The 13523-nt window shown below is 45.4% G+C and overlaps 1 protein-coding gene across 9 annotated transcripts in view; it reads right to left on the reverse strand.

The window, feature by feature from the left end:
* The window catches only part of LOC129835289 (neuralized-like protein 4), a 34715-nt gene that overhangs the window by 13054 nt on the left and 8138 nt on the right, over positions 1–13523 (reverse strand). For 5 of the 9 annotated variants that reach the window (XM_055900869.1, XM_055900867.1, XM_055900868.1 and 2 more), the window contains exons 2-10: positions 6893–7096; positions 6358–6655; positions 6162–6227; positions 5646–6073; positions 4269–4380; positions 3627–3715; positions 3443–3515; positions 1390–1663; positions 867–1048 (exon numbers count right to left, since the gene is read on the reverse strand). In XM_055900869.1, the coding sequence (XP_055756844.1) occupies positions 867–1048; positions 1390–1663; positions 3443–3515; positions 3627–3715; positions 4269–4380; positions 5646–6073; positions 6162–6227; positions 6358–6655; positions 6893–7096 (1726 nt within the window). Of the gene's footprint in view, positions 1–848; positions 1049–1389; positions 1664–3442; positions 3516–3626; positions 3716–4268; positions 4381–5645; positions 6074–6161; positions 6228–6357; positions 6656–6892; positions 7097–13523 lie in introns of all 9 variants that reach the window. The other 4 variants (XM_055900861.1, XM_055900863.1, XM_055900862.1 and 1 more) reach the window with 1 other exon arrangement.

The following is a 13523-nucleotide window of genomic DNA, read 5'->3' on the forward strand; positions in this document are numbered from 1 at the left end:
GTTCCCACAGTGAAGGATGGAGGAGGAGGTGTGACGGTGCTTTGCTGGTGACACGGTCTGTGATTCATTTAGGATTCAAGGCACACTTAACCAGCATGGCTCCCACAGCATTCTGCAGCGATACGCCATCCCATCTGGTTTGCCATTTGTTTTTCAACAGGACAATGACCCCAAACACACCTCCAGGCTGCGTAAGGGCCATTTGACCAAGAAGGAGAGCGATGGAGTGCTGCATCAGATGACCAGAATCCCCCGACCTCAACCAATTTGAGATGGTTTGGGATTAGTTGGACCGCAGAGTGAAGAAAAAGCAGCCAACAAGTGGACAGCATATGTGGGAACTACTTCAAGACTGTTGGAAAAGCATTCCAGGTGAAGCTGGTTCACAGAATGCCAAGAGTGTGCAAAGCTGTCATCAAGGCAAAGGGTGGCTACTTTGAAGAATCAAAAATATTTTGATTTAACACTTTTTTGGTTACTACATGATTCCATGTGTTATTTCATAGTTTTGATATCTTCACTGTTATTCTACAATTTAGAAAATAGTACAAATAAACCCTTGAACGACTGTACAAACAACACATCAGTCAACTTTCAACAAAACCAGTACATCAGTCAAACTACAACAGAATCCTCAAATCAGTCAATCCACAGCCCTTTCCAAACATGGTTTGAGTATGGAAAATTAGATTAATCAAGCCCCCATCCTCTAATCCTGGGAGGATTAGAAGGGTGTGAGTTGGAAACTCAACCTAGCCTAAAAGAAGGCTAGTTGGGCCTACTAGTGTATTGCTTTCAGATCTACAAGTAACCCTGCTAGGGGAGCAGGGGTAAGAGGTTGGTATTACCTGATTGGTTGGTATTACCTGAGCGCAGGTTGGTCATGGTGGAGGGCAGCTGCAGGTAGGCGGGGTTGTGCGTGGTCACGCCGATCTCGATGGAGCCCGCCCATTTGTCCACCATCTTGTCGATGCGTACCTGGAACACCTCGTTGGAGCGCAGAGGGCGGCCGCTCAAGACCACGCCGTGATTGAAGTCGTCCGTAGCACTGCCCGAGGAAAAATACACACAATTAAATGTATCTATAATATACTGTACATTATAAACTGGGTGGTTCAAGCCCTGAATGCTGATTGGCTGAAAGCAGTGGTATATCAGACCGTATGCCATGGATATGACAAAACATTTTTTTCCCCGGCTCTAATTACATTGGTAACCAGTTTATAATAGCAATAAGGCACCTCAGGGTTTTGTGTTATATGGCCGATATACCACGGTACACCTTGCGTTGTGCCTAAGAACAGCCCTTAGGCGTGGTATTTGGCCATATACCACACCCCCTCGTGCCTTATTGCATAAATATACTAGGACCATGGTTACAATACATACTGAGGGCGAAGCGCCGTCCTGCCCTCGCTGATGATGGCTGCCTTTTGGCCACAGTTGGAGTGGAAGAGGAGGCGGTCGGGAGCGTCGGTGTCCGGCGTGAGGTCGAGGGCGGGCCGGGGGCGACCAACGTCTGGCGACAGAGCCCGCATGATGGCGTTGTTGCGGCGGAGGCGGTCGCTGTGGTTGTGATTGTGGACGATGGTCACCTTGACCGCCATGCCGTAGAGGTCGACCACGCCGTAGACCACGGCAGGTGTCTGGGCCGCTGCCACGCCTAGGGGGCAGGGTCAGAGGTAAAATTGAGGTTATGGACGACTTGGATGAAATATGGTAATGATTTGCAATTGTACGTGTTTCTCGAACTGACATTGATACATTGTATTGGGCAAAACTCCTCTGCATCACAACTACGTAAACAGTCCATCAATTGACAACAAGAATGTAAAACATAGCAAGCATTAACGATGTGCCTCTTAATAAATAATATACTCCATGCATTTTCAGTATTGCCATATTAATTGCAGCATCATGGTTTGCCTGTCCTTCACACTGCAAGGTTAATAACAGCTGGTGCACAAAATCTAAGGAAGTCTCTAGATTTTGCCTGAAGTAGAGTATCTTATGATAAGCTGTATACCACACTATTTGCCAAGAGAGTTTTCATCTGTAGTTCTCGTGGCTGTTTATTTACCACCACAGACGGATGCTGGCACTAAGACTGCACTCAGTCAGCTGTATAAGGAAATAAGCAAACAGGAAACCGCTCACCCAGAGGCGGCGCTCCTAGTGACCGGGGACTTTAATGCAGGGAAACTTAAATCCATTTACTTAACTTCTATCAACATGTTAAATGAGCAACAAGAGGGGAAAAAAAATGTCTAGATCACCTGTACTCCACACAGAGATGCGTACACAGCTCTCCCTCGCCCTCCATTTGGTAAATCTAATCACAATTCTATCCTCCGGATTCCTGCTTACAAGCTAAACTTAAAGCAGGAAGCACCAGTGACTCGGTCTATAAAAAAAGTGGTCAGATGAAGCAGATGCTAAACTACAGGACTGTTTTGCTAGCACAGACTAGAACATCTTCTGGGATTCCTCCGATGCCATTGAGGAGTACACCACATCAGTCACTGGCTTCATCAATAAGTGCATCGAGGACGTCGTCCCCACAGTGACTGAAAGTACATACCCCAACCAGAAGCCATGGATTACAGGCAACATCCGCACTGAGCTAAAGGGTAGAGCTGCTGCTTTCAAGGTCCGGGACTCTAACCTGGAAGCTTATAAGAAATCTTGCTATGCCCTCCGATGAACCATCAAACAGGAAAAGTGTCAATACAAGGCTAAGATCGAATTGTACTACACCGGCTCCGACGCTCGTCTTATGTGGCAGGGCTTGCAAACTATTAGACAACAAAGGGAAGCACAGCCGCAAGCTGCCCAGTGACTCGAGCCTACCAGACGAGCTAAATCCCTTCTACGCTCGCGTCGAGGCAAGCAACACTGAGGCATGCATGAGAGCATCAGCTGTTCCGGAAGACTGTGTGATCACGCTCGCCGTAGCCAACATGAGTAATACCTTTAAACAGGTCAACATTCACAAGGCCGCAGGGCCAGACGGATTACCAGGACATGCGCTCCGGGCATGTGCTGACCAACTGGCAGGTGTCTTCACTGACATTTTCAACATGTCCCTGATTGAGTCTGTAATACCAAACATGTTTCAAGCACACCACCATAGTCCCTGTGCCCAAGAACACTAAGGTGACCTGCCTAAATGACTACAGATCCATAGCACTCACGTCCATAGCCATGAAGTGCTTTGAAAGGCTGGTCATGGCTCACATTAACACCATTAACCCAGAAACCCTAGACCCACTCCAATTTGCATACCGCCCAAACAGAGCCATAGATGATGCAATCTCTATTGCACTCCACACTGCCCTTTCCCACCTGGACAAAAGGAACAACTACGTGAGAATGATATTCATTGACTACAGCTCAGTGTTCAACAACATAGTGCCGGATGCTCCTGGCGTGTCACTCTCACCTTGGTCGATGCCATTGATGTAGAAGTGAAGAGCTCCGCTGGCCTTGTGCATCAAGCCTATGTGATCCCCCTCCTGGAATGAAAGTCAGAGTATCATGGTTAAGATGTTAGGGATGTGTGTGTGTGTGTGTGTGTGTGTGTGTGTGTGTGTGTGTGTGTGTGTGTGTGTGAGAGAGACACTGACCTGCAGTTCATCCAGGCTGAATTCACAGTACTCCCGACGGGTTCCCTTGCCGTTAGTCAGGATCCCACAGCCACTCATCATGATTGTACCTGGAAGAGCAAGAGAGAACACACAGCAAGATGTAGCCTTGTACTTTGCAAAGAACAAGATTGAACAGTCCCTCCAGGATTTCGCTGGGATTTACTTGTGATATTTGCAGGCAAACCAAATCTTTTTTCAGCGGCAATTCTGACATTTTGCATGGCAATATGCAATGACTGTCAATTTTCTTGCGAAAATGCGCTGACGAAGGAAATAGTTTGTGGACGTGTTGCTTGATTGAACCATATTATGCCGTAAATGTGTGGTGATGGGTTGAAAATGCAAGCCTTCTTTTTGTACTGCGTTGATGGGTCAGTTTTATGTGATAATATTGCAATGATTTGACTGTTTTATAGCAAAATTAGTGCAGTGATTGGTCAAGTTTGCAAGCCCTCGCATAACATGCGGGAAATTGTTGATTTTGCAAAGAAAATAATTGTGATGCAGAATCCTGGAGGGATTGATCGAACATGCGTGCAGTTTGTTGTGGAATGAATAGATCTAGTTGTATATTGGGTTAGAGAAACACTACGCTAGTGTGTGTATGTATGTGTTACGTACCTGACCGCAGATTTGTCATTGTGGCTGGATAGTCCAAGTTGTTGGGGTTGTGTGTTGTCACGCCGATCTCGATCGACCCCGACCACTTGTCCACCAGCTTATCTATGCGGATCTGTGGCACAACAGAAACCAGGGGCGCATTCAGAAACTAGAGGCGCAAAAGGTTTCCCAACGGAAACAAGCCTTTCTTATTGGAGAAGTTCAGGCAGTCCTTTCCCTGCTTTGGTCTATTTGGTTTCTAGTGAATTCTCTCTCTTTTAGAATATAGAAACACTTACTATTTTTCTATTATTAATCTCAAGCTGCAGTCCAATGGAAATGTTATAATCTATTCATTCAAAATTGTGGCTGTAACATATGAATATTCGGTAACACTTTACTTGACACCCAGCGTCAACACGATATGACACAGTCATAACCATGTCATAACAACTGACAACCTATCATATGGTCATAACACTTTTGACCTATATATTTAATCCTGTTTTATGGCTGGTTATGACATCTACACCACATAAGTGTCAAAATCCACATTTATTCAAATGTATTTTTTTGCCTGAGTTTTATTGCTTCTTTAAAATCAGAACAGTTTTCAGCTGTGCTAACATAATTGCAAAAGGGTTTTCGAATGATCAATTAGCCTTTTAAAATTACAAAAACTTGGATTAGCTAACAACGTGCCATTGGAACACAGGAGTGATGGCTGCTGATAATGGGCCTCTGTATGTCTACGAAGATATCAAGAATCAAAAATCAAATCAACCGTTTCCAGCTACAATAGTAATTTACAACATTTACAAAGTCTACACTATTTCTGACCAATTTCATGTTATTTTAAATGGACAATTTTTTTGTTGCTTTTCTTTCAAAAACATGGACATTTCTAAGTGACCCCAAACTTTTGAACGGTGGTGTATGTCAAAAACAGGTCTAAATATGCGTCATGACAGTGTTATGACCATATTATGACAGGTTATGTCAAGTTAGGTCAGCTGTTATGACTGACAAGTAAAGTTATCGAATATTCATTGACTAATCTGAAAGATTCAGCTCTACCATATGGAGATTAGAGGATTAGCTTCAAACTCTGACACGTCAATTTCAATGGTGATATTTACTTGACCCCTCCGTCATTAGAGGTCATGAAAATTAACAGAACCAGTTATGACAGCTGGTGTCAGTAATGACAGCTGTTACATTATTACTTTGACAGCTGTTATGTCATTACTATGACAGTGGTGTGTAGGCTATTTCTTATGAGCATTCAAATTAAGAATTACCAGACAAATGTTATTAAACACCTTGATCTAAGCCCCTCGTTTCAACCCATTCCTAGAATTCACATATCTCAGTATCGGAGCCAATGATTGGCCGCACCTCAAACATCTCGTTGTGTCGAAGCGGCCGGTTGGTCATGACCACGCCGTTGTTGAATTCGTCTAGCGGCCGCCGCCTCTCCGCCGTCTTGTTGTTGTTGCTCAGCTTGATCAGTGTGCCGCACTTCTCGTGGAACAGCAGCGCATCATTGGTCAGCATCCCGCCCGTCACTGCCCCGAGTCTCGCCCCTCCGCCGCCTGCTGGGCTGTTACTGACGCTTCCAGTATTGCCGGTCCCGCCACCGCTGTCACTACTGTTACCATTAATGGATCCCCCTCCGCTGCTGCTCCCCCTGTCCCCTCTACTTCCTGTTCCTGAGTCTGTCCCTGTTCCACCTCCCCCCAGGTCTCCCCCTCCATTGTCCTCAGAGCGGTAAAGGGATACAATGGCATTGTTTAACACGTCGAAGAGCTGGTGCTCCGTCAGACCTATAGGAGAGGGAGAGAAAGATGGAGAGACTGTTACATTTGGTCAATGGTGCAACTGAGATTGGGGTAGAGGTTTTGATTTTCTTACCCGTCTCAGGCTCTAGGTTGTTGGGAAACTTGTCAGGTCGGTTATGAGTAGGAGGGAGCTCAGGCACTGAGACAAAGCAGGAATGAGAAGACAAAACAAGAGTGAAGAGTCTTTCCCTCATTACTACACCCTTTCACACAATGACACAACAAACCCTCCATTTCAATAGATAAACAAAAACATCAACAACTCCTACCTTCCTCTAACGTTCCGTTTGTCGCCGCGGCCAGGTTCACCGCTGACGTCAGACCCCCAAACTCCCCCTCCCTGACCCCGCACACCACCACCTCTTCGTCTTCCTGCTCATGCTCCTCCACCGTCTCCCTCTCCGTGTCTCTCTCCGCCAAGGACGGCGGCTCGCAGCTCATCACCGTCACTTGCGTACACTTGCCATAGAGGTCCACCACCGCCCAGAGGCCCGTCGGGAGACCACTGGCAGCCGCGCCACAGTCCTGCCCGTTGACCCACAGGTGGAGCTCGCCGTGGGCGCTCCGCTGTAGAGTAGAACAGAAATAAGAAAAGTGATAATTTGTCGGGTTTTTTTTGCCTAGCCCATCTAAACTTCTCACTTGTCCTTGTTTTTGAAAGAAAAGAGACAGGGTCAGCCATGAAGCAGCACCCCTGGATGGAGAGAATTGTAGAGATTATTACCAATTTAGTGCCTGGCCCGGGGCTTGAACCGGCAACCTTCCGGCCACTAGTCTGCCATGTTAACCCACTAGGCTACCTACCTGTATGCCCACACGGTCGCCCTCTGACAGCTGGTCCAGGTCTCGACCGTACTCCTCGAGGACGGAGCGGCCGTCACGTAGCACCGAGCAGCCAGACACGATCCAGGAGCCTCCCTTCAGACCCGTAGCGCTGCTGGGGAAGTCGAGACCAGCCGGGTCCAGAGAAGTCACCCCGATCTCTATGGAACCGCTCCAAGAGTTCACCTGTAGCAGGAAGAGAAGGGTATGTTTATCTACATTTATCTATTAATTTCTGTCCATTTCTACATTGTCAGTTATGTTCAATACATTGTATATCTTCGAAAGCCTACACGTCATTCCAAATGATGACGTCATTCCAAATACTTTTTCCTCTGTTAGACGGGTTGGTTGTTTAGCAACAAAAGCATTGGGTGCGCAACTATGGGGCAAAACAGACACGGTTGGCTTAGACTGACGACATGCAAACTATAGTCTCCAAATGTTTATTGAAAACAAATACATTGCACAATGAGCACTTGTCTCAAATACATTGTTACAGTTGTTGGATAGCTAGCGAATTTGCCATATTAGCATAGACGTGACAGTCAAAACAAGACACGGTATCAATAACAAGACACACCAAGCTGAAACGGGCCACCTATGATTCCCCACATGGCAGCTTCTTGTCATTGTTGCTAGCTATCTGACCGTTCAGAATCATAACGCACGTCCTCCGGCCACATCACCATCCCTTCTGTTCGGTCTATCTTTTCATTTATCGAGTCCTATTTAGACATTTATTTACACTTTATCTATTAAAAAGTCAACTCCTGATAAGGGCACATTCTGTGAACAACAAAGTCACATTTGACTTGAAGACCTGACCAAGAATCAAACTGAGTCGGTCAATTCAAGTCAGTCAAAGCATCGCAGTAAAATGTTAGACCAACAGGAGAAGCCAGGTCAGCGAGTACAAGAGGTTGAGCTGGGTTAAAACAAGGAGTCAATACTACACTGCAAACTGAGCCAGCGGATTCATATCTAAAAAGGGGTTTTACAGGGCTGTGTGTCATGTCTGTTAGCTAGGTGTTCAGATTTAAGATGCCGGAATGCCATTTCTTGTGATTTTTGTTTGACAGTATTATATGATGTATAGGCCAAAACTCTTGTCATTGGATGCCCTTGGAAAGTGTGATTGATCACGAGTTGTGTATCAATTTCATTCATTGAACGCATAGAGTGGAACTGCACACTCAAATGTCTCATTTGAGGAAACATTAAACGTACAATTCAAATGTGTCAAAAAGAGCCGTTTTTAAACCACTATAGACTCTTCTCACCATGCCCATCTTTTACTCGTACCTCCCCATCCATCTGCTCGGTCTTTCAAACCATTTTTGAAACGCTCTCACCATCTGTCTGTCTTGTTTTTCTCTCACCATCTCTCGCCTGCCTGTCCCCCAGTTGTTTAGGGCTAGGCTATGTAAGAGAGTTACAACAGCCCAGGGATAGGAGTTACAGATCTGGACTAGGCCTAAGACTGGATATGCCTTATCGTGTGGAAAGCGTTGAATTAGGAATTTGAATACTAGAATGGACATGAACCTTCTTGTGATGGTATACTCTGAGTCCATATTCACGCAGTAAGGAATTCCGATTGATCATACACACAAAGTTAGGAAAACATTATTTCCTATTGACCCCCAATGTAAAGGAGACAACTTTGTTGTTGATTATTTGTTATACAAAAATAACAAAACATGCCCGAAAAGCTGCTGTGTTTAATTCTTTATTTTATTTCACCTTTATTTAACCAGGTAAGCTAGTTGAGAACAAGTTATCATTTACAACTGCGACCTGTCCAAGATAAAGCAAAGCAGTGCGACACAAACAACAACACAGAGTTACACATGGAATAAACAAGCGTACAGTTAATAACACAATAGAAAAAAAAGAAAGTCTATATACAGTGTGCGCAAATGGCGTGAGGAGGTAAGGCAATAAATAGGCCATAGTAGCAAAGTAATTACAATTTAACAAATTAACACTGGAGTGATAGATGAGCAGATGGTGATGTGCAAGTAGAAATACTGGTGTGCAAAAGAGCAGAAAAGTAAATAAAACAAATATGGGGATGAGGTAGGTAGATTGGGTGGGCTATTTATTCGCTCTCTCCACTGGGATTCTCTGCCTCTAACCCTAATACAGGGGCCGAGTCACTGGCTTACTGGTGCTCTTCCATGCCGTGCCTAGGAGGGGTGCGTCACTTGAGTGGGTTGAGTCACTGACGTGGTCTTCCTGTCTGGGTTGGCGCCCCCTCTTGTGTTGTACCGTGGCGGAGATCTTTGTGGGCTATACTCGGCCATGTCTCAGGGTGGTAAGTTTGTGGTTGAAGATATCTCTCTAGTGGTGTGGGGGCTGTCCTTTGGTAAAGGGGGTGGGGTTATATCCTGCCTGTTTGGCCCTGTAGTATCGCATCGGATGGGGCTACAGTGTCTCTTGACAGCTCCTGTCTCAGCCTCCAGTATTTATGCTGCAGTAGTTTGTGTCGGGGGGCTAGGGTCAGTCTGTTATATCTGGAGTATTTCTCCTGTCTTATCCGGTGTCCTGTGTGAATTTAAGTATGCTCTCTCCCTAGGACCATGCCTCAGGACTACCTGTCATGATGACTCCTTGTTGTCCCCAGTCCACCTTGCCGTGCTGCTGCTCCAGTTCCAACTGTTCTGCCTGCGGCTATGGAACCCTGGCCTGTTCACTGCGATTACTATTATTTGACCATGCTGGTCATTTATGAACATTTGAACATCTTGGCCATGTTCTGTTATAATCTCCACCCAGCACAGCCAGAAGAGGACTGGCCACCCCTCATAGCCTGGCTCCTCTCTAGGTTTCTTCCTAGGTTTTGGCCTTTCTAAGGAGTTTTTCCTGGCCACCGAGCTTCTACACCTGTATTGCTTGCTGTTTGGGGTTTTAGGCTGGGTTTCTGTACAGCACTTTGATATCTGCTGATGTAATAAGGGCTATATAAATACATTTGATATGAAATTTGATTTACAGATGGGCTATGTACAGCTGCAGCGATCGGTTAGCTGCTCAGATAGCTGATGTTTAAAGTTAGTGAGGGAAATACAAGTCACCAGCTTCAGCGATTTTTGCAATTCGTTCCAGTCATTGGCAGCAGAGAACTGGAAGGAAAGGCAGCCAAAGTAGGTGTTGGCTTTGGGGATAACCAGTGAGATATACCTTCTGGAGCGCGTGCTACGGGTGGGTGTTGTTATCGTGACCAGTGAGCTGAGATAAGACTGGGCTTTACCTAGCAGAGACTTACAGATGAAATGTACATGTAACCAGGTGAAAAATCCCGAACTACAGATTGCAATGCTCCCACGTAGGGAAATAGAGCCTGCGACAAGAGCCCTGTGGCTTCAGGCATGGGAAATGTGGGGACCCGGTGTCCAAGTAGGCTACAAAACCATCTTTATCCCTCTCTAACACAGCTACAATGTAGCTATGTTTGTGGAAAACATTTCAACCCAGGTAAGACATTAAACTTGTTTAGTATAGTCGGTAAGTCCACTCACTACTTGTAGCTGTTTATAGTCTGTTTGTTTGCATTGTAGGTCTTGGCTAGCTAGTTACTCGCATGGATGCTAGCACCATCATGAAAAGGGGCATGCGGGAAGCCTTACAAGACCGCTTGGGAGCAGGCAATGTTTTAAGTCATCTTTAGACATGTTGTACTTAAAGAAACTTTGAAAAGAATATTGCATTTGAAAAAGGTACTAGTTTTTACTGTGAGTCAATGGGGTAACCTAGGTAATCACAGGTTATTTTCCCCACAGTTGGGAAGGGTAGAAACATTCTATATAATACTGACTGGGACTATAAAAGGTCAACCATTGGTGAGGGAGTTGGTCAACCATTGTTTGCCAGTGCTGTAATAATGTAAATTTATCAATTTGAAGAATTTACACTACATGACCAAAAGTATGTGGACACTTGCGCTTTGAACATCTAATTCCAAAATCATAGCCTTTAATATAGAGTTGGTCTGCCCATTTGCAACTACACTACCGGTCAAAAGTTTTAGAACACCTACTAATTCAAGGCTTTCTTTATTTTTTACTATTTTCTACATTGTAGAATAATAGTGAAGATATCAAAACTATGAAATAACATGTACGGAATCATGTTGTAACTAAGGTGTTAAACAAATCCAAATATACACTGCTCAAAAAAATAAAGGGAACACTTAAACAACACAATGTAACTCCAAGTCAATCACACTTCTGTGAAATCAAACTGTCCACTTAGGAAGCAACAGTGATTGACAATAAATTTCACATGCTGTTGTGCAAATGGAATAGACAAAAGGTGGAAATTATAGGCAATTAGCAAGACACCCCCAATAACGGAGTGGTTCTGCAGGTGGTGACCACAGACCACTTCTCAGTTCCTATGCTTCCTGGCTGATGTTTTGGTCACTTTTGAATGCTGGCGGTGCTCTCACTCACGCCTTTGTGCAAGGAGGAGCAGGTGGAGCACTGCCAGAGCCCTGCAAAATGACCTCCAGCAGGCCACAAATGTGCATGTGTCTGCTCAAACGGTCAGAAACAGACTCCATGAGGGTGGTATGAGGGCCTGACGTCCACAGGTGGGGGTTGTGCTTACAGCCCAACACCGTGCAGGACGTTTGGCATTTGCCAGAGAACACCAAGATGGGCAAATTCGCCACTGGCGCCCTGTGCTCTTCACAGATGAAAGCAGGTTCACACTGAGCACATGAGACAGACGTGACAGAGTCTGGAGACACCGTGGAGAACGTTCTGCTGCCTGCAACATCCTCCAGCATGACCGGTTTGGCGGTGGGTCAGTCATGGTGTGGGGTGGCATTTCTTTGTGGGGCCGCACAGCCCTCCATGTGCTCGCCAGAGGTAGCCTGACTGCCATTAGGTACCGAGATGAGATCCTCAGACCCCTTTTGAGACCATATGCTGACACATGAACATTTGTGGCCTGCTGGAGGTCATTTTGCAGGGCTCTGGCAGTGCACCTCCTTGCACAAAGGCGGAGGTAGCGGTCCTGCTGCTGGGTTGTTGCACTCCTACGGCCTCCTCCACGTCTCCTGATGTACTGGCCTGTCTCCTGGTAGGGCCTCCATGCTCTGGACACTACACTGACAGACACAGCAAACCTTTTTGCCACAGCTCGCATTGATGTGCCATCCTGGATGAACTGCACTACCTGAGCCACCTGTGTGGGTTGTAGACTCAGTCTCATGCTACCACTAGAGTGAAAGCACCGCCAGCATTCAAAAGTGACCAAAACATCAGCCAGGAAGCATAGGAACTGAGAAGTGGTCTGTGGTCACCACCTGCAGAACCATTCCTTTTTTGGGGGTGTCTTACTAATTGCCTATAATTTCCACCTTTTGTCTATTCCATTTGCACAACAGCATGTGAAATGTATTGTCAATCATTGTTGCTTCCTAAGTGGACAGTTTGATTTCACAGAAGTGTGATTGACTTGGAGTTACATTGTGTTGTTTAAGTGTTCCCTTTATTTTTTTGAGCAGTGTATTTTATATTTGAGATTCTTCAAAATAGCCTTTGCCTTGATGACAGATTTGCACACTCTTGGCAATCTCAACCAGCTTCATGAGGTAGTCACCTGGAATGCATTTCAATTAAAAGGTGTGCCTTGTTAAAAAGTTAATTTGTGGAATTTCTTTCCTTCTTAATCAGTTTGAGTAAATCAGTTGTGCTGTGATAAGGTAGCGGTGGTGTACAGAAGATAGCCCTGTGGTAAAGGACCAAGTCCATATTATGGCAACAACAGCTCAAATAAGCAAAGAGAAATGACAGTCCATCATTACTTTAAGACATGAAGGTCAGTCAATACGGAAAATGTCAAGAACTTTGAACGTTTCTTCAAGTGCAGTCTCATGAGGACTGCCACAGGAAAGGAAGACCCAGAGTTACCTCTGCTGCAGAGGATAAGTTCATTAGAATTACCAGCCTCACTTCGCGTCTGAGCCGTTGTCGCTCCTAGAAGTATTCACTTCACAGCACTTACAGCACTTACCAGGGCAGCTATAGCAGGGAAGAAATTTGACAAACGGACTAGTTGGAAAGATGGCATCCTATGTCGGTGCCACGTTTAAAATCACTGAGCTCTTCAGTAAGGCCATTCTACTGCCAATGTTTGTCTATGGAGATTGCATGGCGGTGTGCTCTATTTTATACACACTGTCAGCAAAGGGTGTGGCTGAGATAGCCAAATCCACTAATCTGAAGGAGTGTCCACATACTATTGTATACAAAGTGTATCTGCACTGTACGTTTGTTAGCTAGCCAGACAGTTTTAGAGGAACTAAAATGAAATCTTTAACCTTTATTTAACTAGGCACGTCAGTTAAGAACACATTCTTATTTACAATGACCAAACCTGGACGACGCTGGGACAATTGTGCGCCGCCCTATGGACTCCCAATCACGGCCGGATGTGATGCAGCCTGGATTCAAATCAGGTACTGCAGTATTGCACTGAGATGCAGTGTCTTAGACCACTGAGCCACTCGGGAACCCGAATGATTCCATAAACGTGTCTAAATAACTGCCAATATGCCAACATTCCCTTCAAACAACACCCAGCCATGCACTGGCTGAAA

The sequence above is a fragment of the Salvelinus fontinalis genome, chromosome 36, assembly GCF_029448725.1.
Source record: "Salvelinus fontinalis isolate EN_2023a chromosome 36, ASM2944872v1, whole genome shotgun sequence".
Classification (NCBI taxonomy): domain Eukaryota; kingdom Metazoa; phylum Chordata; class Actinopteri; order Salmoniformes; family Salmonidae; genus Salvelinus; species Salvelinus fontinalis.